General features: G+C 40.4%; 1 protein-coding gene across 9 annotated transcripts in view; it reads left to right on the forward strand.

Moving 5' to 3' along the window:
* herc2 (HECT and RLD domain containing E3 ubiquitin protein ligase 2) overlaps positions 1-26,622 on the forward strand; it is a 246,039-nt gene that overhangs the window by 19,685 nt on the left and 199,732 nt on the right. For 7 of the 9 annotated variants that reach the window (XM_078545139.1, XM_078545142.1, XM_078545137.1 and 4 more), the window contains exons 3-7: positions 6,607-6,744; positions 19,588-19,807; positions 22,361-22,461; positions 22,575-22,731; positions 22,835-22,945. In XM_078545139.1, the coding sequence (XP_078401265.1) occupies positions 6,607-6,744; positions 19,588-19,807; positions 22,361-22,461; positions 22,575-22,731; positions 22,835-22,945 (727 nt within the window). The remainder of the gene's footprint in view (positions 1-6,606; positions 6,745-19,587; positions 19,808-22,360; positions 22,462-22,574; positions 22,732-22,834; positions 22,946-26,622) is intronic. The other 2 variants (XM_078545143.1, XM_078545146.1) reach the window with 1 other exon arrangement.

The following is a 26,622-nucleotide window of genomic DNA, read 5'->3' on the forward strand; positions in this document are numbered from 1 at the left end:
GAAAATGAGTCTGGATAGAGTAGATGGGGAGAAACTGTTCTCATTGGTGGATGGGTCAAGAATCAGAGGATTCCAATTCAGGTGAATGGCTGAAGGACAAATGAAGAAACATTTTTTTAATGCAGTGAGTGATGAGGATCTGGAATGCTCTGTTTGAGAGCATGAAGGCAGATTCAATCATGACTTTCAAAAGGAAATTGGTAATTATCTGAATAGAAAACATATTATAGGGCTACAAGGAAAAGGCTGGGAAGTGGGATTAGCTGAGTCACTTGTGGAGAGAGCCGGTATGGGCACGGCGAACCAAATGGCTCCCTCCTGCGCTGTAACCATTCTATGATTCTAACTCGGTCTTTCAAAAGCCAGTTCTTTTTATGTGGGAACAGCATGAGGTAGCTGCAAAGTATATATACCTAAAAGAGCTGGTAGGTGGTCAGGCCTAATGCCAAAACCCTGCATAGGAATTTGTCAGACTGTGCTTCTCTTTCCTTGGGACAGAAAAAATTGTGCCACAGAGCACTTGGTGCTGGGACCTACAGAGACAGGAATGCCCAAAAACCAAATCAGCCTAAAAAAAAAAGGGTTGGAATGTGTGGTTAATTTTTTTTTTGAGGGGGTGAAATTTGTTGTGATTGTTATGCCTTATGTTCACTTGTTATTGGCAGAATAAAACAACTTAATTATTTGTAAAAACAAAAATCTACTGCGGATGTTGGAAATCCAAAACAAAAACAGAATTACCTGGAAAAACTCAGCAGGTTTGGCAGCATCGGCGGAGAAGAAAAGAGTTGACGTTTCGAGTCCTCATGAAGGGTCATGAGGACTCGAAACATCAACTCTTTTCTTCTCCGCTGATGCTGCCAGACCTGCTGAGTTTTTCCAGGTAATTCTGTTTTTGTTAATTATTTGTATCTCGGCTCATTCTCAAAGTGTTTCTTGGCTTGCCTTGAAAAGATTGGAGAAGCAAATGTAAACGTGATTGCAAAAGACACAAAGTCCAGTTCTGATTGCTCTAGATTATACTGTTGTATAATTAGATATTGAGCAGTGCTGACACATATCAGATGCTCAGACTATTTACCGATGTGACCAGCACCACTGCAACTGAGAGACCCGACAGATCTAAACTTGTAACAGTAAGCCATTGACCATTTAATTGTAAGGCAGCTGTATAATATACAAATCCAGTTCAATCCTTTGCTTTTCCACATCATGCACCTTTTTTGGGACGTGGGAGTTGGTTGGTGATTTTTTAATGATAATGAATCTGCTTCTGTATTAAACAAATGACTCTGCACTGGCATGCAAGTCTCAAGCAGCCAGTGGTAACACCAGTCTGAACTTAGCTGGTTTGTTAAGATCAGGTGCTGGGCAGACCTGCTTAACTTTCTGTATTTTAAACTTGGTCTTTCTAACGAATGCTGGTCTATGGGGTTAAAAGTACAGATTCAAAGGGTGCAGCCCATTTTTGTGACCTTGTGCCAATCCATAACAGTATGATGCTAGCACAAAGAGGCATGTAGGTGGCTCTTTTATATGCTTAAAAGACTGTTGTTGGCAAATGCGCTGGCATGGAATATTGGTGTCATGTTTTTACTTTGTACATATACACTGGTACTGAAGAGTAAGTTCCACTTTGTGGATGTAAACATGGAAGAACAGCATAATGCGACTCTCCCATTGTGACCTAGCTTTAGAATATGGCAGTGGGAGTTGTCAGGTTATCTGAGGTGACTGAGGCTTCTGCCCATGGCCCTGTGGAAAAACACTTGATAGCGACATGGCCTCCCACAAAGACATTGTTGAAACTGCGAATTCATCTTGTTGGTAATCGTATATACCTGGGAACTCCAGTATAAATCATAGAATTGTTATGGTGCAGAAGGAGGCCATTCAGCCAATCATGTCTGCACTGGCTCTCCAAATGAGCATTATGACTTAGTGCCATTCTCCTGCCTTTTCCCTATACCCTTGCACATTGTTTCTATTCAAATAATCACTCAATGCCCTCTTGACTGCCTCAGTTGAACCTGTCTCCACCACACGTCCAGGCAGTGCATTCCAGACTCGAATCACTCGCTGTGTGGAAAAAGAATTTTCTCACATCACATTTGCTTCTTTTGCAAATCACTTAAATTTGTGCCCTCTCGTTCTCAACCCTTTTATGAGCAAGAGCAGTTTCTCCCTATCTATTTTATCCAGCGCTCTCATGATTTTGAACACCTCTATCAAATCTCCTCTTAACCTTCTTCCCTTCAAGGAGAACAGTCCCAACCTCTCCAATCTATCTTCATAACTGAAGTTTCTCATCTCTGGAACTATTCTTGTAAACCTTTTCTGTACTCTCTCCAATGCATTCACATCCTTCCTATAGTGTGGTGCCCAGAACTGTGCACAATAGTCCAGCTGAGGTCTAACTAGTGTCACATAAAAGCTCAGCATAACCTCCTTGCACTTGTACTCTATGCCCCTATTAATAAATACTAGGATACTGTATGGTTTATTAATTGCTCTCTCCACCTGTCCTGCTACCTCCAATGATCTATGCATATATACACCCAGATCCCTCTACTCCTGCACCCCCTTAAGAATTGTACCCCTTATTTTATACTGTCTCTCCATGTTCTTCCTACCAAAATGCATCACCTCACACTTCTCCGCAACGAACTTCACCTGTCACCTATCTGCCCACTCCACCAACTTGTCTATGTCCTTTTGAAGTTCTACACTATCCTCTTCACAGTTTACAATACTTCCAAGTTTCGTTTCATCCGCAAACTTTGAAATTGTCCCGTGCACACCAAGATCTAGATCATTAATATATAGCAGGAAAAGCAAGGGCCCCAATACTGGCCCCTGGGGAACTGCAGTACAAACCTTCCTCCAGCCCGTAAAATATCCATTGGCCATTACTCTGTTTCCTATTTCTCAGCCAATTTTCTATCCATGTTGCTACTGTCCCTTCTATTCCATGAGCTATAATTTTTCCCATAAGTCTGTTGTGTGGCACTGTATTGAATGCCTTTTGAAAGTTCATGTACACCAGACCAACAGCATTTCCCATCACCTACCCTCTGTTACCTCTTCAAAAAACTCCAGCAAGTTAGTCAAACACAATTTCCCCCTTAGAAATCCATGCTGGCTCTGTCCCAATTTCAAAACAAATCCCAAATAATACACATCCATCCTAGTTGTAATACACTCATTTCCTGACTTTTAAGTAATCTCCCAACCTATTTCCCACCTTGGCACCATCATATATGGCAAATACAGTTCAGATTTTTAAAAAGAGAAACAGATGCTCCACTCCATCGCCCTTTTGTTCCTTTCGTGCTACCTTCCCAATCCCCACCACCCCATGACTGCCCCAAATTTCCACTTGTTCTAAAGCTGTGTATTGCAGACCTCAGTTCTGATGAAAGGTCATTGATCTGAAACATTTACACTGTTTTTCTCTCTAGAGTCGCTGTTTGATTTGCTGAGTGTTTCCCTGCATTATCTGTTTTTATTTGATTTCCAGCATCTGCAGTATTTTGCTTTTGTCAGATTGTAAGTGAACTAATTTCACAATAACAGGTTTTAGTGAATTTCAAATTACTTTTATCATTAAAACCAAAGTAACTTGAGTAACAAAAATTTAATGAGTTTCAATTACAGAGAATTGTAGGTATATGCTTCCAATTAGAATTTAAATGTAATTGGTATCCCTGAAACCTGTATGGTTAATAATGATGGATTGGATGCTTAGTTGAAAGGTTCCACGAGGTCACAAAGAAGAGGATTTAACTTTATTTGTGAAGCAGGATGAGTTTAGTGGGAGTTGATAATTGAGTGGGAAGATATTGGTCAGGATAGTAATAGGCATGATGCAGAGAAAAGCAATTGTACTTCTCTGATTTAAAATCAATGGCCCAGATCTTCTGGTCAGCGGCAGAGTAGGAGTGCACGTAGCTGACTGTGATTTTAAACTGCCCACTTACGCTTTTACACTGGAGCCTTTGGATCGTCAGGTCCCAGCTCCAACTTGGAATCATTGTCCAGCAGTCTGGGAAGGCCTAGTGGTGAAGCTTAACTGAAGTAAAGCCATGCCCCATCATTATGAACTGAAGACAACTCCTCAAGGTCTGCCTTCAGTTTATTGACTTGCAGAGTTTTTAACTGTCCCTGTCTCCACCACCCACTCCCGGCCCACGCCTGACAATACTCGTACCACTCCTCCAGCAGCGCTCGTTGCCTCATTGCTTATCCCTAATTTCCCTTGAGAAGCTGCTGGTGAGCTGCCTTCTTGAACCGCTGCAGTCCATCTGTTGTAGATACACCCACAGTGGTGTTAGGGAGGGAGTTCCAGGACTGGGCAACATAAAATTGGCAATCAGAAGTTTAAACCTCCCACATGAGTACCGCGCATGTGCATGTCAGGACTTCCTTAGAGACGTGACACGCATCACGGCTTATGTTGAATTGTTTGCCACTCTCAATGAGGGAGTCGGGGGAGGGGGTGTAGGTTACTGTTGAATAGGGACATGATAATGGAAATCTCCCTCACAAAAAGCATTAGTAAATGTGTGAAAAGTCTAAATGTCAGGAAAGTAAGGACAAGTATAAAAAGCAGCTGAGGATAATCTGAGTCAGAATTAGAAATGTGAAGATGACATTAGAAGAACAAAGAGCTGCTTTTTTTCCACTTGAAAGAAGTCAGAGAATAATCAAGGGCTGCACTTATTGAGACAAGTATGAAGATAAAGATATAGCCAGTGAATGAAATAACTTCAAAAATGATTTTAGCTCGGATTTAATGTGCGTAAAATTGCTCGTGCTTGATACCATTTCCCCTACAGTGTCTCGGCAGTGGTAAAGGTCATAATATGAGCCAGTGGCTCATTATATTAAGTAGCTAATTAAGATCCAGGTTGATTACCATGATCAAAGGTGAATTACTGGCTCCATTATTGGACCCTAAAACTTGCAGATTTGTGTATTTGACTTTGGAAGGGGGAGGCAGTTGGAAAATTAATGTGATATATTAACAACTTAATTTCTGTCAGTTATTTTGGATACCTAATAAGATTTTAGCAATTATAGGCCCTGTTCTAAACTGGTTGCATTCTTTGTCCTGCCTAAGTGCATCACCTCACATAAGTGTAAGGTGATGCACTTGGGCAGGACAAACAAGGCATGGGAATACAAGATGAATGGTAGGACCCTGGGAAGTACCGAGGATCAGAGGGACCTTGGTGTGCATGTCCACTGGTCCCTCAAGGTAGCGGGACAGATAGATAAGGTGGTTAAGAAGGCAAAGAGGATACTTGCCTTTATTTGCCGAGGCATAGAAGATAAGAGCAGGGAGGTTATGCTGGAACTGTATAAAACGCTGGTTAGGCCACAGCTAGAGCATTGCGTGCAGTTCTGGAATCCGCATTATAGGAAGGATGTGATTGCAATAGAGAGAGTGCAGAGCAGATTTACCAGGATGTTGCCTAGGCTGGAGAGTTTTAGTTATGAGGAGAGATTGGAAAGACTGGGGTTATTTTCCTTGGAGCAGAGGAGATTGAGGGGGACATGACTGAGGTGTATAAAATTATGAGGGGCACAGATTTTCCCCTTGGTGGAGGAATCAATAACCAGGGGGCATAGATTTAAGGTAAGGGGCAGGAGGTTTAGAGGGGATGTGAGGAAGAATTCTTTTCACCCAGAGGGTGGTGGGAATCTGGAACTCATTGCCTGAAAGGGTGGTAGAGGTAGATACTCTCATAACATTTAAGAAGTATTTGGATGTGCACTTGCGATGCCATGGCATACAAGGCTATGGGCCTAGTGGTGGAAAATGGGATTAGAATAGTTAGGTACTTGTTTGACCGGCACAGACTCAATGGGCCGAAGGGCCTTTTTCTGTGCTGTAGACCTCTAATGACTTTGAGGAAGTGACTAGACTAGTGGGGTTGAAGATGGTCTGGTTGATGTTGTAATCCTCACCTTATAAAAATATTCAATGCTGTAGCATTATTAGCTATTGGGGGAAAATCAGGAGAACATAATATACTGCTTAGGTTGGATGGGTAGTTGCCTGGAATCATGGAAGGTAAAAATTGTTAATGGAAGTGGCTCTTAAAGAAACCAGAGTACAGTTGGTGATCCGCAGGGTTCTGTATTGGGATCACTGCTGATTATCAGTAATTATCTAGAGGAAGGCTTAAATAGAATGAGTCATAAAATCATGGATGAGACAAAGATGTGAATGAGGATTAATTATCCCTCCCAATATTTCCTCTGGTGTCTCTGCATCAATTTCAGTGCCTGGTTATGTTTTTGTGAAGTGCTCTGAGATGTTTTTCCATCTTAGAGGCATTATATGTTGCAAGATATTGTTGAATACTTTACTTGCACATACATTTTGTATTTTAAGATGGCATTTTTGAAGAGTAGATCAAGTGGACACATTTTTAATTTAAATGGTTATCCTAAAGGCTCCTTGGCTTGTTTTAGTTATTGTGTTTTATTATAATCCACAAAGCTATTGTGTTCTATTACATCATCATATATGGTGAAGCCACAGTTATATTTTGAGTCTTAAAATGTGATTTTATTTCTCTCTCTACCCCCCACCAGAGGATAATAATGAATGTCAGACTGGGTCAAAGAAGGATGAGCAGAATGACAAAGAGAGAAAGGATGAAGAAGAAACACCAACATCCACTTATCGAGCCAAATCCATTATTGAGTCATGGGTTTGGGGCAGGCAGCCAGGTAATAAATAAACAGTCTATTTCGAAGAAGACATATTGGACTTGAAACATTAACCCTGTTTCTCTCCGCACATTTTTTGCCAGACCTGCTGAATTTTTTCAGCGCTTTCTGTCTTTGGACCATAAGACATAGGAGCAGAAGTAGGCCATTCGGCCCATCGAGTCTGCTCAGCCATTCAATGCGATCATGGCTGATCTGATAATCCTTAACTCCACTTTCCTGCTTTTTCTCCATAACCCTCAATTCCCTTACTGATTAAAAATCTGTTTATCTCAGACTTGAATATACTTAATGACTTAGCCTCTACAGCCCTCTGCGGTAAAGAATTCCATGGATTCACTACCCTCTGAGAGAAGAATTCCCACCCCACCTCTGCCTTATTGGGCGACCCCTTACTCTGAGGTTATGCTCTTTGGTCCTAGACTGTCCCACAAGGTAAAATAACCTCTCAGCACCTACGAAGCCTCCTAAGAATCTTATATGTTTCAAAAAGGTCGCCTCTCATTCTTATGAACTCCAATGAGTACAGGCCCAACTTACTCAACGTCTCCTCATAAGAAAGCCCCTCCATACCTGGGATCAACCTAGTGCACCTTCTCTAGACTGCCTCCAATGCCAGTATATCTTTCCTTAAACAAGGGGACCAAAACTGTTCATTATTCTAGGTGTGGTCTAATTAGTAGTGCCTTGTATAGTTTAGCAAGACTTTCCTATTTTTATACTCCATTCCCTTTGAAATAAAGGCCAACATTCCATTTGCCTTCCCTATTACCTGCTGAACTTGTATGCTAGCTTTTTGTGATTCATGCACGAGGACCCCCAAATACCTCTGTGTTGCAGTTTTCTGCAGTTTTTCTACATTTAAATAATATTCAGCTCCTCTATTCTTCCTGCCGAAGTGCATAACTTCACATTTTTCCACATTATATTCCATCTACCAAGTTTTTGCCCATTCGCTTAACCTGTCTATATTCCTCTGTAGACTGTCATCCTCACCACTTCCCTTCCCACCTATTTTTGTGTCATCCACAAACTTGGCGATAGTACATTCGCTTTCTGCATCCAAGTCATTAATATATATTGCAAATAATTGTGGCACCAGAAATGACCCCTGTGGCACTCCACTGGTTACAGGTTGCCATCCTGAAAATGCCCCCTTATCCTAACTCTGTCTTCTATTAGTTAGCCAATCCTCTATCCATGCTAATATTCTACCCCCAATACCATGGCTCTTATATTATTAAGTAGCCTCATGTGCGGTACCTTATTGAACAGCTTTTGGAAATCCATATATATTACACCTACTGGTTCCCCTTTATCTGTCCTGCTTGTTACCACCTCAAAGAATTCTAATAAATTTGTCAGGCATGATTTGCCATTCATGAAGCCATGCTGAGTCTGCTTGATTATTTTATGCATTTCTAAATGTTCTGCTATTATATCCTTTATAATAGACTCTAACATTTTCCCAATGACAGATGTTAAGCTAACTGGCCTATAGTTACCTGCTTTTTGTCTCCCTCCCTTTTTGAATAAGGTTGTTATCTTGGCAGTTTTCCAATCCTCTGGGACTTTTCCAGAATCTAAGGATTCTTGGAAGATTACTACCAGTGCATCCATTAACTCTGTAGGCTGCTTCCTTTAATACTATGCTTGACCCCTCTTCTTTTTAAAGATATGCTCCTTCCTTTCTTTGACTACGGAAATGGTTCTACAAAATCATGAATTATTCTAAAGTTGGCACACAAAACAAGGATATTTCTTGAAGTTACTAAATCCTAGATCCTGCTAGACTTTATAAAAAAACCTTGTCTGTGTGATCATTTATTGCCTGTTGTATTTTATGGTTGAGAACTGCTGTTTAGCTTTGGGATGTTTCATTTACATCTGACTTGTTATTTTCTAATCCAAAAACATCCAGATCAGGTTGTGCTATCCGTGGTTTATCAGGGCTGAAACTTTTGTGATGTGTCTAGGGAGGAAAGTGCTATTGGAAGTGTAAACATTTCTGTATAGAAATTCATAAATTGATCATAGTTCTTTCCTTCCCAATCTAGCATTATCGAATTCTGTTCTGTTCCATTCCATGAATACTCTGCCTCAAGGCAGGCCCTTGGCTCATTGTCTGCTGATGTTTCACGTTGAGCCATTTTTCTTGGCATTTTTTCTCAGTGGTGGTTTGCCATTGCTTTCCACTGTCGGGGGTGGGGTGAGGAGTTCCCAAGTCTACTTCAGCTGAAACAGGAATCAAACCCGTGCAAATTGGTATTATTCTGAACCACATGCTTGCCATCAAGTCAACTGAGCTAACTGGTTCCCTTCAGCATTATTAAATATCATGTCCAAATCTGCCACCATCTCTGCAGTTTGAATTATGATTCAGGAAAGTTACTTCTCTGGTCTATTAAAATCTTGCTTTCTGTTGCACTAACAGCCCCTGGGTCGCCTTAATCTTTAATGGATTGCCATTAAGTAAGGACATAAGAACATGAGAAATAGGAACAGGCTATTCGGACCCATGATCCTGCTCCGCCATTCAAACAAATCATGGCTGACCTACCTCAACTGCACATTCCTGCACTGTTCTTTTATTCTATTTTGTTCGATCCTGCTTCTGTTCTGTCTTTGTACCACACTTTTTTTTGCCATCCTAAACAACTGTAGCAATTTCATATTTGCTTACAAGAATGATACAGCACAGGAGGAGGTATTTGGCCCATTAGGTCTGTGCAAACTGTTTGAAAGAGCTTTCCAATGAGACACTTACTTCCCTGCTATTCCCCCATAGCACAGCAAAATTTTTTCTGTATGTATATATCCGTTTCCCTTTTGAAGGTTACTATTGAACCTGCTTTCACCACCCTTTTAGGCCGTGTATTCTAGATTATGATAACTGGCTATGTGAAAACATTTCTCTAAATCTGCTCCTTGGAATATTTGCCAATTATAGTAAATCTGTGCTGTTCAGTTACCAACCCTCCTAACTGTGGAATCAGTTTCTCTTTTTACTTTTTACGTTGTTACTCTTTACATTATCTATCTGCTTCTTGCAGTGACTATTCTTCAAAAATACTTCATTAGCTGTAAACGCTTTGGGACTCCATGAGGTAGTAAAAAGTGCTATATAAAATGCAAGTTTTCATTCTTTGCTTACTGCATCAAAATCCCTCATAATTTTGATATTATTTGAATCTCCTGTTAACTTTCTTTGCACTAAGGACAATAATCCCATTCTGTTAAACCTTCGCACACACTCTCTACAGTGTGGTGCCCAGAATTGGACACACTACTCCAGTTGCGGCCTAACCACCGATTTCTTTTTCATCTCTTCCTTTGCTTTTGTTTGTCACTCTATGCCTCTATATAATTCCATTTATATGTTATTTATATATTTTTTAACAGCTTCAACAACAATTTTGTGTGCGTTGGGACATTTTAATATGCTAAGTGTGCTATATAAATACAAATTGTTGCTGTTGTTGTCCTGACACCTTCCAAGATTTGTGTATATCAATTTTATGGAGACATTTGAGGTTTTAGACTGTTGTCGGTTTGTTTTCCCCCATCTTTGTTTTTTTGGGCTTTTTTTTTGTTGGTTTCATGAGAGTTTACGGTGCAGAAGATAACTATTTGTCATTGTATCAACTGCCTATTTTGTGGCATTCGGCCTGCCCTTTCCCAATACCGTTAAATTATTCTTTTTCAATTATTTAATCATCTCCCTTTTAAAAAGCTAATATAGATGATTTTTTTCCCCCACTCCAGAGAATTATCTTAACAATCCTCTGGAAAAAAAAAGGCCAAACCCCTCCCTTCATCGTTTTAGCATTGATCTTAAATTTATGACCTCTATTCATCAACATTGACAAGTAGAAGTTGTTTTTCAGGACATAGTATGGGAGTTCAGAGCGAGTTGTGATTGGAATGTGCTTCTTGATGGGATGCTGGAAGCAAATTCAATAGTAACTTTCAAAAGAGAGCTTAATAGATACTTGAAGGTAAAAAAAATTTACATGGTTATGGGTAAAGAGGTGGGGAGTGGGATTAATTGGATACCTCTACTAGAAAGCTAGCACAGGCCACATGGTCGTCTCTATGTTCTATCATTCTGTGATTGTAGGATTCATTTTTATTAGAAATGCTAAATTTTAAACAGCTCTACGAGATCTCTTAACCACCATTGCTCAAATGAAAAGAGCTCCAATTTCTTTAATCTCTCCTCGTGACTAACGCCTCATCCCTGATATTTTAGTGAACCTTGACTGCATCCTCTCCATGGTCTTGATGGCTGCCTTAATTTAAGACGCCCAGGACATGGTGTTATAACTGCTGCCTAACCAGTGTATTAGTTTAGCATTGCTTCTTCCATTTTGACTCTAGCTCTAGTTGTGAAATCTAGCATCCCATGTGCATTTTTGACAGCTTTAACAGCATGTCCTCCTACTTCTGTTGCATTTATACATTGCTTACTGTCCTTGATATATTGGCGGTATGGGGTCATGGAGTCATAGAGGTCTACAGCACAGAAAAAGGCCCTTCGGTCCATCGAGTCTGCGCCGGTCAAACAAATACCTAACTCTTCTAATCCCATTGTCCACCACTAGGCCCATAGCCTTGTATGCCATGACACCGCAAGTGCACATCCAAATACTGCTTACATGTTATGAGGGTTTCTGCCTCCACCACCCTTTCAGGCAATTAGTTCCAGATTCCCACCACCCTCTGGGTAAAAAAATTCTTCCTCACATCCCCTTTAAACCTCCTGCCCCTTACCTTAAATCTATGCCCCCTGGTTATTGATCCCTCCACCAAGGGGAAAAGTTCCTTCTTGTCTACCCTATCTATGCTCCTCATAATTTTAAGTTTAAGGCCTTCTGTGAGTTTGTACACAGCAAATAACTTGGCAGTGGTACCAAGATGACACCCATCATGTACCAATGTTCTTTTAGCAGATCTGAGAGCCAGGCTGGTCTTGTGACTCAATTTCAGCTGTGCAACAAGCAGCTGCTCCACAGACATGATCAGCCCTGCACTGTGCATCCAGAAGATCTCAATGTTTTCATGGGCTAAGCAGTGACCTTTCCAAACATACTGTTGTCCAGGGTAACCCTATAGCAAAAATCAGTTGGCATCAAACAAAAATAATAACGTCACATCCCATGCCTACCTCTCATGAGTTGATTTCCCTCTGGTTAGAGTTGACAATTCTTAGCAGAGGTACAAAATCCAGAGAGGACTCAATCAACATTGTAGATCTTGTCCCTTGTAAAGCTCTTTTTCTCTCATGAGCAGCTTTAATGACAAGGTGATGCACTCGGGCAGGACAAACAAGGCATGGGAATACACGATGAAAGGTAGGACCCTGGGAAGTACCGATGGTCAATCAATCATGTCCCCCCTCAATCTCCTGTGCTCCAGGGAAAATAACCCCAGTCTATCCAATCTCTCCAGCCCAGGCAACATCCTGGTAAACCTCCTCTGCACTCTCCCTAGTGTAGTCACATCCTTCCTATAATGCGGATTCCAGAACTGCATGCAGTACTCTAGCTGGCCTAACCAGCGTTTTATAGTTCCAGCATAACCTTCCTGCTCTAATATTCTATGTCTCGGCTAATAAAAGCAAGTATCCCATATGCCTTCTTAACCACCTTATCTGCCAGTCCCGCTACCTTAAGGGACCGATGAACGTGCACACCAAGGTCCCTCTGATCCTCGGTACTTCCCAGGGTCCTACCTCTCATCGTGTATTCCCATGCCTTGTTTGTCCTGCCCAAGTGCAACACCTTACACATCTGGATTAAATTCCATTTACTTGTTCTAACACTTTATCATTAAAGCTGTTCATGAGAGAAAAAGAGCTTTACAAGGGACAAGATCTGCAATGTTGATTGAGTCCTCTCTTGATTTTGTACCTCTGCTAAGAATTATCAACTCTAACCAGAGGGAAATCAACTCATGAGAGGCAGGCATGGGATGTGACATTATTATTTTTGTTTGATGCCAACTGATTTTTGCTATAGGGTTACCCTGGACAACAGTATGTTTGGAAAGGTCACTGCTTAGCCCATGAAAACATTGAGATCTTCTGGATGCACAGTGCAGGGCTGATCATGTCTGTGGAGCAGCTGCTTGTTGCACAGCTGAAATTGAGTCACAAGACCAGCCTGGCTCTCAGATCTGCTAAAAGAACATTGGCACGTGATGGGTGTCATCTTGGTACCACTGCCAAGTTATTTGCTGTGTACAAACTCACAGAAGGCCTTAAACTTACATTTTTTGCTATGTTATATTCTGGTTAAAAGAAAAACATGTTTTCTACACTGTTTAATACAGCTGGTAATTTTTGGAGGCAGCCCTTTGCTAATCTGATTCCTTTTTTATTAATTAATATTTTAGCTTATTTTTAAATACTGAACAGAAAATAAAAGTTTAAATTGTTAAGGTTTAAAGTGAAATGCAGTTTTAGTTAAAATACAGTTTTGCAGTGCTCTGTTCACAAAGCAAATTTTTCCAGTGCAAAGATAAGAATTTAAAGTTGTGTGTGAAGTGTCAGATAAGCTAGTTCTTGGAAACTGCTTTGCAGGAAAGTTGGTGTGACTTGGCTCAGATGTGACAAAGTTGACACAGGATTAGGCAGCTGAACTCTGGTGCAGTAGCATGTTAACCATCTAGAAACAGAAGGAATAATTAAGAATAAACATAAAATGATATTTCTGTAATCTATATACAATAGAAAAGAAAAGGAGCTTATAATTCATAGGCGAAAACTAGACTGCAGTAGTATTGTACAATATTGGGAAAATAACTTTTGTTTACAGATCAAGTAGTTAGTCTTGACAGGTACAAGTCACTATATCTAGACTGAAAAAGGACAAATAGGATAACATGATTTGTAAATGACACTCAAAAGACTTTCAGGAGGGGTAGATTCTGCCTGACAAACCTTGAACTTTTTGAATCTCAAAATCATAAAATTGGTATGGTGCAGAACATAAGAAATAGGAACAGGAGTAGACCATTCAGCCCCTCGAGCCTGCTCTGCCATTCAATAAGATCATGGCTGATGATCTTGTGTTTCGATTTCCACATTCACATCTACCCCTGATAACCTTTGATTCCCTTGCCTAACAAGAATTTATCTACCTTTACCTTAAAAATATTCAGTGATACCGCCTTCTGAGGCAGGAGGATGCCATTTTGCCCATCTTGTCTGAGCGAGCTCTCTGAATGAGCAACTCACTTAGATCTGTTCTCCTGCCTTCTCCACATTCCACGACCCTGCACATTTTATTCTTTTCAAACAATAACCCTGCATCCACCCCACACTCGGGCAGAGCATTCCAGACCCTAACCACTCACTGCTTGAAAAAGTTTTTCTGCATATCACTATTACTACTTTTACTAATTACTTTAAATCTGTGCCCTCTCGTCCTGAATCCTTTCATGATTGGGAATGTTTCTCCCTATCTACTCTGTCCAGACCCCTCATGATTTTGAATACCTCTATCAAATCTCCTCTTAGCCTTTTTTCAAAGGAAAACGGTCCTTCTCTAATCTGTCTTCATAACTGAAGTCCCTTATCCCAGGAACCATTCTTGTGAATCTTTTCTGTACTCTCTCCAATGCCTTCACATCTTTCCTAAAGTGTGGCACCCAGAACTGGATGCAGTACTCCAGTTGAGGCTGAACTAGTGACTTATACAAGTTCAACATAACCTCCTTGATATCCTACCCTTTGACCCTATTAATAAAGCCGAAGATACTGCATGCTTTATTAACCTCCCTCTCAAACTGTCCTGCCACCTTCAATGACTTATGCACATATACACCCAGTTCCCTCTGCTCCCGCACCCTCTTTAGAGTTGGACCCCTATTTTATACTGTCTCTCCCTATTCTTTCTACTAAACTGAATTACTTCACATTTCGCTGCATTGAACGTCATCTGCCGCTGTCCGCCCATTCCTCTAACTTGTCTATGTCGTTTTGAAGTCCTCCACTATCCTCCTTACAGCTCACAAAGCTTCCAAGTTTTGTATCATCTGTAAACTTTGAAATTGTGCCCTGTGGCCCAAGATCTAGATCATTATTATATATCAGGAAAAGCAAGGGTCCCAATACAGACCTCTGGGAAACTCCATTACAAACCTTACTCCAGCCCGAAAAACACCATTAACCAATACTTTGTTTCCTGCTACTCAGCCAATTCTGTATCCATGCTGTTATTGCCCCTTTTATTCCATGAGATGTAACTTTGTTCACAAATCTGTTGTGTGGCACTGTATCAAATGCTTTTTGGAAGTCCATGTACATCACATCAATAGCATTATTCTTACCAACTTTCTCTGTTACCTCTTCAAAAAAAACTCCAGCAAGCTAGTTAAACATGATTTTCCGTTATGAAATCCATGCTGGCTTTCCTTAATTAACCCACATTTGTCCATGTGACTATTAACTTGGCTCTGAATTATTGTTTCTGAAAGTTTCCCTACCACCGAAGTTAAGCTGGCTGGCCTGTAGTTGCTAGGCTTATCTTTCCACCCTTTCTTGAACAATGGTGTAATGTTTGCAATTCTCTAGTCCTCTGGCACCACCCTTGAGTCTAAGGAAGACTGAAAATTTATGACCAGTGCTTCCACAATTTCCACACTCACTTCTTGGAGTATCCCTGGATGCATCTCATCCGATCCTGGTGCCTTAACAACTTTAAGTACAGTTAACCTTTCCAATACCACCTCTTTTTTTCAATTTAAGTCCTACAAGTGTCTGAATGACCTCCTCTTTTACCATGGCCAAGGTAGCATCTTTTTTGGTAAAGATAGATGCACAGTATTCATTTAGTACCTCAACTATGCCCACTGCCTCCATGTGTAAATTCTCTCTCTGGTCCCTCATCCCTACTCCTCCTTTTACCACTCTGTTACTATTTATATGCCTATGGAAGACTTTGGGGTTCCCTTTTATGTTAGCTGTCCGTCTCTTTTCATACTCCCTCTTTGTTTCTTCACCTCCCCTCTGAACCTTCTGTATTCAGCTTGGATTTCAATTGTATTTTCTATCTGATACCTGTCATAAGCACACATTTTCTTCTTTATCTTAATTTTTATCTCCTTTGTCATCCAGGGATCTCTGGATTTGTTTGCCCTACCTTTCCCTTTTGAGGGAATATACCTTGACTGTGCCTGAATTTTCTCTTCTTTGAAGGTAGTCCATTGATTAGCTACCATTTTTCCTGCCAACCCTTTGACTGCAATTTATTCGCCCCAGATTCATTCTCATCCCATTGAAATTGGCTTTGCTTCATTTAATTTTGCTTACTCTAGACTGTTCATTGTCCTTTTTCATGGTCAGCCTAAACCTTGTGATACAATGATCACTGGTCCCCTAAATGTTTTCCTACTGACACTTGGTCCATTTGGCCTACCTCATTCCCAAGAACCTGGTCTAGCAGTGCCTCCTTTGTTGGACTGCAAGCATACTGCTGAAGAAAATTTTCCTGAACACAGAACTTTTGACCCTTTTTGTATTTGGATTATTCAAGTCCCCCATTGTAAGAACTCTATAATTTGCAATTCTCTCTAATGTGTTCCTCTACATCCTTCCCACCATTTGATGGCCTATAGACTACACCAAGCAATGTAATTACACCTTTTTTTGTCCCTTAGCTATAGCCAAATAGATTCTGTCCTTAACCCCTCTGAGTCATCCTGTTTCTCCAGCACTGCAATGCTCTCCTTAATCAATACCGCCACCCCTCCACTTTTTCTCCCTTTCCTATCTGTCCTGAACACCTTGTATCCAGGAATATTTAACACCCAGTCCTGCCCTTCTTTGAGCCAGATCTGTTATAGCCACAACATCATATTTCCACATGGCAATCTATGCCTGTAATTCACCAATCTTATTTATCAAACCCCATGCATCCACAAACACGCACAGTAACCCTGATTTAGACTCTATTACTTTCTCTTTAACTCTGACCCCACCTATTAACTTAGTATTCCCTATTCTAGTGCTATCTATCTTTCCCAATATTCTGTGCACCTAGGTATTCCTCTCTGATATTATCTTCTAGTTCGTTAGTTTAAAACCTCCCCAACAGCACTAGCTTAACAACCCGCCAGGAACTCAGTTCCAGCTCTGTTCAGGTGCAACCTGTTTGGCATGTACAGGTCCCATCTCCTCCAGAGCCAGTCCCAATGTCCCAAGAATCTAAAGCCCTCCCTCCTGCACCATCTTTCCAGCCACGCATTCATCTGTCTTATTTCCATGTTTCTGTACTCACTTGTGAGTGGCACTGGGAGTAATCCATGGACTTGAAGAAGTAAAGATCCTTTAATTTAGTGGAGCTTCACTTGCCAAATCTGCGATAGATTCCTGCATGTAACCCTGCTACATGTGTTTAAGATAATGCGTGTCATAAGTAAAACTTGAAAGCGAATAACGAATTAATGAGAAAGGGAGCCACAGTTTGAGAAGCAGTGCAGGGTTTGGGAAATGTACTAATGAGAGTGTCCTTAGGACCAGGGCTGAGCCTTTGCGTGTGTCCCCATATCTTTCTTCAAATGGCCAGTAGTACTGAATCATGACAAATAGGTTAAGGGCAATGCTGAAGCAGATCTGGCACTGATAGTGCATCTAACACTTAGCTTGGACACTCATCTTATATAGCAATAAACAAACCAGGCAGAATTCTTGCTATATTGCCAAATCAGTTGACTTATAAGTACAAAATCGATTTGCGTTACGATGCAGATATCCCAGCTTCGCTCCTGAAGGGGGATTTTCATACATTGGAGGTGCAAATTTGTGGTGAATTTCCAGGGAGTCTGGGGACATGCTTTACTGGAAAATGTTATTTTTCTTCATGTCAGATGATACAATTTAAGTAATTTTATGTTTCACAATGGATGGATGGTCAATGTTATAGAGAAAAAGAAGGTGCCATTTCAGTTTTGAACAGAGCATGTAGACCATCAGTCCCCAAAAGCTCTCAACAATTACGATCCCAATTTCAAACCTTATACACCCGTTCCGACCAACTTCATAGAGGCAATTTAGGTTCATGTTCCCCAGGAGCCATTCAATCCCTCATCTTTTCGTGAAGACACTTGTCCCCTACACCTACCAGTTGATAATTTATTTCTTCTTCCTCACTCCCCCAAATTCAACTTGGCATATTTTTCTGCTCTTATTCAAGCTGGGACTCTTCCTTCCAACTTGCTCACTGTGCCCCTCCTCGTTATACAGCTTCTGGCTCTGCCAGCTTCTGTCTTGTTTTTTGTTCTGCTTTGTTTTGTTTTCCCCCGCCCCTCTATCTTCTCTGTCTATGTCTCTGTCTTCATTTCTTTGCCCCAGATTGCTGACAATTTCAGGGAATTTATCTATCTAATATAATTTATCTATCAATCTTTTCCTTTTTTTTGTGTCCTCTCCCCTCTTCTTACCATCACATCCTCTCATATCTTTCTCATCTTATTTCTTTCTGTCCTCTCTTCCTTCTCCATTTTTCAATTTCCCATTTGTTCTATCTTTCCCTTTTCTCTCTCCTATCCCTCTGGTTTTCTGTCTTTTAATTTCGTTTTTCTCAATCCCCTCTTATTTTTCTTATTCCTATCGCTCTCCTTCACTTCATTCATTTCAAAGTTCTCCACCATTGTGATGCTGAAATCCAAATGTAACTGTTTTATTATCCCAATATACAACTAAAATAAATACTTCAAATAATATGTATCTATTTGCTACTTAATTTTTACTTATTTAATATAACCTATTCTAACTATTCCATATTTTATATTTAAAGAAATGCTTTATTTGATATAATATATATCATTAGCCAAAAAAAGGAATAGGCAGGTGGGTTGCTGTGTCCTAGCCCAGGAGAGAACAGGGAAGTTACTTCAGGGTGCAGCAAGCCTGGGGCTTTTGAGAATTGGTTCCTAATTAGTATGTGGTTATTGGGAACACATGCCTGTAAGGGACACAATGGTTGGTGAGGTGTCAGCTGTGGCTCAGTTCATAGCACCCTCGCCTTTGAATCAGAGGGTTGTGGGTTCATGTCCCACTCCCGGAAACCAAGAACTGTGATTGTACTCGAAAGAGTTGCAATCTGTGACTGTTGATAACTTGAAAGAGTTTCACACACTTACCATACAAGGCAAAGAAACACAATGGTTGGTTTGTTTGTTTGTGTGTGTTTCAATACTTGGTTAGTGTTTGGAGGGGTAAGGAAATGGCGGAATACTTTAATTATGGTTTTGCCTGCTGATATAGTATATTTGTTTGATTTTTAGTTTTAAATGCTTATTTGAAAGATAAATTAATACAAATTGTTTTCAACCTTCTTGCAAAACAAACATTTTGTTTTACTTTTTTGAATAAGTATTTCTATTTACCTTGAAAAATATAATACTTCAAAGCCCTATGTATTAAGATTTGTGTCCTTGGACTGTCTGATGCTCAGATGTGCCAAATATGCTTGAAGGGATCTATCTGTCAATTATTTGAATGATGCGTATTGAATATACCAGTTAAGTTTTCACATGGGAGCAGGGAATGAGGGGGAAGGAAGTATTTTTCTGCCTTGGGTTTATCATCGGCGTCCTTCTGTCGGATGAACACGAAACAGAAAAGGTGTTGGAAGAATCTACGGTCTCACTCTCCTCTATGTAAGGCTGTATTGAGTGGTAAAGCTTTCTGTAGGGAAGGGTGCAGGAGAAAATGCTGTACGTTAATATCTTATTCTACAAGATATACTAATCTCCAGTTATTTACAATGAAGTCATTGATCTCCATTTTTCTTTCATTCCTTGAAAGTAATAACAATGATTGAATTTTCATTGCAGATGTGAGTGAATTGAAAGAGTGTCTACATGTACTTGTGAAGGAGCAGCAGACGATTGCTGCACAAGCAGCAACCACAACCCTCTCTGGGATAAGACTTAAGCAGAGATTGGCAGTCCTTGAACGATACTTTATTGCACTGAGCAGAAGTGTACTCTTGGAACAAACAAATGTTAAATGGAAGAGCGTTAACGTTCCTATGCCTGTTGCTGACAAGAAAAGGTATATTTCAAGGCTAACGCAGTCTCAATCTTATTGACAAAGAAGGGACAATCTGTTCAGCAGCTTTCCACTTCCCCCTTGCTCACCCTGGCCCTGAACCCATGTCATTCTCTAGTTTCCCTCCAATCTCCCCTTACTCAGTCTTCCAGCTCATCTTGTCCATGAGACCCATCTCTGTTCCCTTTAAACTATTGACCATCTCTCTTCCATTCTGGGTCCCATGTGAGTTGGTGTTAGCGATAATTCCCTCTCCTCCCGCACTGACCCCTCTCTTTCAAAAGTGTAGTCAACACCTTCTTCCTCTTGGCCCTTATGTCCTTTCAAGGTATCTTACCATCTCCAATCTCCCTTTTGTCTATTGAATCCTTGAATGTGTTGCCTCATGTGCACCCATCTTCCTGTAACTCCATCTTTAAATCTTTCCAATCAGGCTTCAAGCCATGGCCCAGCACTGAAACATGCCTAATCAGGGTCACAAATGAGAATGTGACTGACCATGGCATACTATTCCACCATTACCTACCTGCAACCATTGATGTGATCAACTCCACCATCATTCTTCAATGCTTTTCCCCTAATAGGACTGCCCTGGTTGGTTCCATTCTTAGCTATCTGAGCACAACCAGCACATCATGGCTCCTCTTCCCAATCTTGCATCATTACTGCTTGGAGTTCCCCAAGTAGCTATCATTCCCTCATTCCCCTTCCTCATCTATATGCTGCCCCATGAGGACATCACCTGCAGACATGGGGTCAGCTTTCACATGTATGTTGACAGCACCCAGCTCTATCCTTCCACTACCGCAGTTGTTCTCTTTACTGTCTCTTTCTAATATCCAGTAATTGACAAGTCAGAGTTTCTCCCAGTTATATATTGGGAAGATTTAAGCTGCCGCAAACTCTGTTCCCCTGACAGTGAGTTCGTCTTCCTCCCTGACCGTAGTATTTCTTTGGCTTTTCATCCGATGATTTGGGATACTTTTGTATTTTGAAGGTGCTGTATAAATGAAGTTATTTTTGAATTATATTTTTAATTTCACTTTTATTGCAGCTTACACATAAGAGGGCCTACACATAAGAGGGATCAGTGAGGCATTTGGAGTGGGATTGTTTTTCACTATTCTCTTTTGATACTCGACCTTTGTTTCATACCAGAGAAAAACCAATCCATGCTGCCTGCCTTATACATGTTAGGGGTCATTTTTTAATTTTGGGTGTAAACTTCAATTTCCATTGGAAATAAAATTTCAATTTCAATTTAAAATTTCACTGGAAATTAAAATTGAGAGAGTTCTAAAATGGGCTGCTGAATCTCTTATTGCCTGTTTTATGCCATTGCACAACGTCAAGGTCTATCCAATTGTCTTTTGACCTCTTTCACCTTGCTAATGGTTGAAATGTCTGAACGGCTGAAAACATAGCCAAATAGCCTTCTGCAGGTCAGCATTTATGAACTGAATTTGCAAAACATTAATTGCAAAGGCAGGTGCACATTGCACTTTCTGTTGCCTTCCATTGAGGTGGAGTAGGACTGGAATTCTTTGGACTAGTACCATCAGTTAAAGAAGATCTCTAGATTTTTTTTTAAAGTACTTGTTAATAGTTGGGTGTGCATTATGTTGACTTTTTGAGAGTTCTTACACAAATGTAATTGGAAGTTTCAAGATGTTTCAGAAAAGAGAATATTAAGATGTTGCATTCTTAATTCAAATTTGCATGTACATTTTTTAAAAATTCTTTCTTGGGAAGCAGAAATCATTAGTAAGACTTACAGTCGTTGCTCAACCCTGGTTGACTTGTTTATAACAGCTGAGTGTCTTGCTAGGCCACTTTAAAGGATAGTTCAGAGTCAACTATATTGAGGTGAGACCGACACATAGGCCAGGATGGCATGTTTCCTTCGCGAAAGCATATTAGTGAAACAGTTACAACATTCGAATAAGAACAAAATAGAAGAAAATTAAAAGTAAAATTTTGAAAAAAAAATTGAGTTAAACAGAGCAATGAAATGAACTAAACCCAATAAAATAACTATTTTTGCCCAACTAACCTGATTTATGCATATTAAAAACCTCTCCCTCTGCCCAATGTAGTGCTAGGTTTTACAGAATTAAAGGATCCATGTTCAGTTTTTCAATCTGTGTATTATCTGACATAATTTGAGATGTAACAGTTGACCTCACTGGCGTAAGGTTATACATTAGTCAGGATTCCTTCCCTGATTGCTATCAAGTGATTGATGAAAAGTGGCCATGGAGCGTGGGGAGTTTCAGATGAAAACAGCGTCAGGTTTGTTAGTGTAGCTATCCACCATCAATGGCCTGCTGATACTCTAACTAGGTTTGCATGTGATGAATGGCCATTTTAAAATAATGGAGGCCTGCTGCTGTTTAGGGTGGCACCATTGACATCATAGAGCTATACCCCCATCAAAAGCAGGTGCACTTAGGAGGCAATTGAAGAAAAAAAATGCCTTATTCTGCTTCTGTTCAAACATTTAAAAGTTTTCATGCATATTGCTACTTGTCATTTCAACTTTTAAAAACATATTAGTTCTAGGCCCGTTGGGAAAGGTGTTGAAGGACTTGCCAGAGTTGGATCCAGAGCTGCACTTTCATTTGCTTTTGCATTCCTTCGCAGAGCTTGGAGATCAGGTAAGGCGATGCTGCATGACACTGTAGAGCCGCCTTTTAGGGCTAAACACAGATTTTGCCTTTTTTATAATAAGCTCTCTGAGCACATTTTTCTTTGTCTTTTGATTTTTAAGGTGAAGATGCAGACCTGTGCAGTGAGTTACTGCAGGAATCTCTTGATGCACTTCGTTCTCTTCCAGAAGCATCATTGTTTGACGAAGGCACAGTATCCAGCGTGTGGCTTGAAGTTGTAGAGAGAGCAACAAAATTTCTCAGGTCGGTTGTTACAGGGTAAGTTGGTATTCATGGGAAAGCTAAGTTTGATATTTTGACTAGAAAGGAAATTAATTTTTGTGGTACTGAGTACTTGACTTAAAGTTCTGGTGTTCTGCAGTGATCTTCATGGAGCACCAAGCTCTAAGGGGTCAGGGAACATTCCACTTCAAGACCAGCACTTGGCCCTTGCAATACTTCTAGAACTGGCAGTACAAAGGGGAACACTGAGGTAAGGAATGCAAAATAGTGTATTGTTTGTCTAAGTCACCTTACAGAATTTTGTAACTAACGTTTTATTTCTAAGCAGTTCATGACGTAAAACCGCCTTAATAATGAAGTGGGAAGGAAGGTGTCAAGTTAATTTGAGGCGTTGCCTGACAATATCCTAGTTTGTTCCATCTGTTGATACATATAAAAAAGACGAGACTCTAAAAATTTGTTATGGCCCCTATTTGTGTGCATAACTAATACAGCTTGCAACATGACTGGGAGGCCTGCGGGTTTTAATAATCTGGGAGAACTGTCAGCACCTGTCTCTTACACATTGCCAATATTGCAATTTCGAGCCATCTGCCTTGCCGGCAGCATACCTCAGGCGAGTTCTGTGGCATGGAAATGATCATGGTTGACGCTCATGCTCCTGGACCGACAGCAGTGTTTTTTAATGGGTTTTTAATGGTGGTTGCTGCTTAGGCCATAGTCATCGCTCAAGAATCCTGAGTAGAGTAGGCTTGAAGCTAGTGTTATGATAAGACACGTGGTATTTGCCTTGCTGACCAAATCCCAAAGGGAAATTTGGTCAGGCTATCGCAACGATTCTTCAATTTGTATTTATCACCAGAAGGTATGTGTACTGAAATCAGAAGTAAAGATTCCACTGCCACTTTTGGAAATTTTAAATATTAAAGTAAAACATCTATTAGCAAAAGAAAAGAAAACTTAAACACACAAGATGACAGTTACCCAGTTAAATTTAGTCATAACATTTCCCAAAAGATTTATACTTGGCCAGACTCTCAAATAAACACCTTTTTCCAGGCAACAGTCTCTATAAATTCTTAATCTATAAGACATCCTATAATATTACCGCAAGGCACCCACTGTTGCTATAAGGGAGGTATTTCACAAGCTTCTCCCTCCCTCTCACTCAGCCATGGAAATCCAAGGCTTGTAACAAAACCTTGCTTTCTGGACCAACCAGTCACTTCTCTGGGATGACTAGAATCTGCCTCCTTCACAGGACTATGCTTGTACAGCACACACTTCAAAATCTCATGGCCACACGCATCACAAACATTCAATCTTTCCTTAAATATATTTCTTTCCTTTCATTTTTACCCATTGTTCTTAACTTTCCTTTGAAAGTTACCTTTCCCAGAATCTAAAAATCTTTCATGTTGTCTTTATGGCCACCACTTTGGGGAAAAATAAACTTAATAACTTTGCTTTATTTATTTGTGATCTTTGCAGTTGTAAATTGTCCTTTTTTCTCTCTTTGAAATTCAATAGCTAAAAATTCACCCCTCATTTATCTTCTAATGCAAATTCCTATTCATGCTGTATCTACTGGTATCCCATCTTAGCTCATCCATTTCCACTTCAAAAATGCCTGCTTTATACCTAACCCCTTGATGATTTAAACCTTGCAGTCTGACTGTCTATAGCCTAATTAAAGTGGTTGCACACATACACACAACATACGCACAGCCCCCACAAGCCTACTTTACAGCATCCCACAGTAATATTGGAAAAAATGATACTCTCTTTACACTAGGTTGCTAACTGTGATTAAATGGTATTCCTGGAGATTTCACCACATGACTTGCCCCCACGGTCCAGCCGTTAGTCAGTCAACACATCCATCCTTGTGATGTACTGTCTTTCTATGCCAATTGGAAAGCAAAAAGACTCTACCCAATTGGATGATGATTAACTGTCAGCCAAACAGCTTTATATTTTTACCATTTCCAATATTTTTTACATCTGATAAAGAGAAATGTTCAAAGAAAATGACAAAAAAACAATCTTTTTTTAATGTCCCATTGATTTTTCTCCAGGGTTGCACAGTGTCCTGGAGATTGATCTTCAATACTGGAAACCTGCTCCACTCATTGCTTGCCAATTTAATGTGCAGGGCTTTGCAGTGAGCTTTAGTACCCTCATTTACATATGTAAGGGGGCCTCTCTATGCTCATATGGCAGCACCTGTACCCTTGGTTCTTCGGCTGGATGTTGCTTCCCAAAATTGGCCCTCCATTGTGCCTGCTTTTGGTGCGTAAACTGGGTGCAGCAAGGTTCAATTTCCACCCCAGACTGACTGTTGAAGTTGTTTTATTAAACTTGATCTTTCTAACAAATGCTGTGTTTGGGTAAAAAACACTGATTCATTGGGTGCAGCCCATTTTTGTGACATTGTGACAATATGGTGCAAGTTCTATCTGCCCGCTTGGTTGGATGTAACAAATCCCATGGCCCTATTTTGAAGTAGAGCATGGGAGTTAACTCTGTTCCTCTCACCACAGATGTTGCTAGACCTGCCAAGCATTCCTAACATCTGTTTTTATTCTAGGGTTCCAGCATCTGTAGCATTTTGATTTTTGAGTTGTCCCCAGTGTTCTGGTCAATATTTATCCCTCAATCAGCATCACAAAAATAGATTTATGGTCATTATCACATGTAGGTGTTTGATGTGTACAAATTGACTGCCATGTTTCCCTCATTACAACATTGACAACGCTTCAGAAAGTAATTCATTGGTTGTAAAGCACTTTGAGATTACTGACAGTTGTGAAAAGTGCTATATAAATGCAAATCTTTCCTTTTTCATTCCTTTTAAAGCCATCAATTAATTCTGTGCCTGTGGCCTCCTGGGGTGATTCATTCCATGTTCTTTTGACCTTGGGTGCCATCCTTCTCTCAGTGCTGGCGCACTCACTACTTTGTAAGGGCTTGTGTTTACATGCCCCACTCCAAAGACTCAAGCACATAATCTTTACTGACACTACAGCAAAGTACTGATGGAGTTTGCACTGTCGGAGGTTCTGTCTTGCAGATGATATGTTAAACCATGTCAGGTGGGTGTAAAAGATCTCATGGCACTATTGGAAAAAGAACACAGGAATTCTCTCTGTCCTGGCCAATATTTATCCCTCTGTCAAAATTAAAAACAGATTATGGTCATTATAACATTGCTGTTGATTGGGAACTTGCTGTGGTTGTTGTTTTCTACTTACAAAAGGGACTCCACTTTGCAAGTACTTACTCAGCTGTCATGTGCTTTGCAACATCCTGAGGTTGTGAAAAATGCTATATAAATGAGAGCTATTCCTTTTTATTCTTTTCTGTGATTTCCTTTTCTAGTCCCTTGTTCTGGATTTTCTTGCCAGAGGGAAGAGTCATCCCCTACCTATTTTTAAAAAATTTAATTCATTCATGGGATGTGGGCTTCGCTGACTGGGCCAGCATTTATTGACCATCCCTAGTTGCCCTTGAGAAGGTGGTGTTGAGCTGCTTTCTTGAACCGCTGCAGTCCATGTGGTGTAGGTACACCCATAGTGCTGTTAGGGAGGGAGTTCCAGGATTTCGACCCAATGACAGTGAAGGAACAGTGATATATTTCCAAGTCAGGATGGTGAGTGACTTGAAACAAAAACAAAAATTGCTGGAAAAAACTCAGCAGGTCTGACAGCATCAGTGGAGAGAAAGACAGAGTTAACATTTCGAGTCCGTATGACACTTCTTCAGAACTAAAGAGAAGAAAAACATGGTGAAGTATATACTGGTTAAGGTGGGGGTGGGACAGGTGAAGCTGGATAGAAGGCCAGTGATAGGTGGAGGCAAATGAGAGATTGCGAAAGATGTCATAAACAAAAGGTCAAAGGGGTGGCGATACTGGCTAAAGGAAGT

The sequence above is a fragment of the Cetorhinus maximus genome, chromosome 7 (assembly GCF_964194155.1).
Source record: "Cetorhinus maximus chromosome 7, sCetMax3.hap1.1, whole genome shotgun sequence".
Lineage (NCBI taxonomy): Eukaryota > Metazoa > Chordata > Chondrichthyes > Lamniformes > Cetorhinidae > Cetorhinus > Cetorhinus maximus.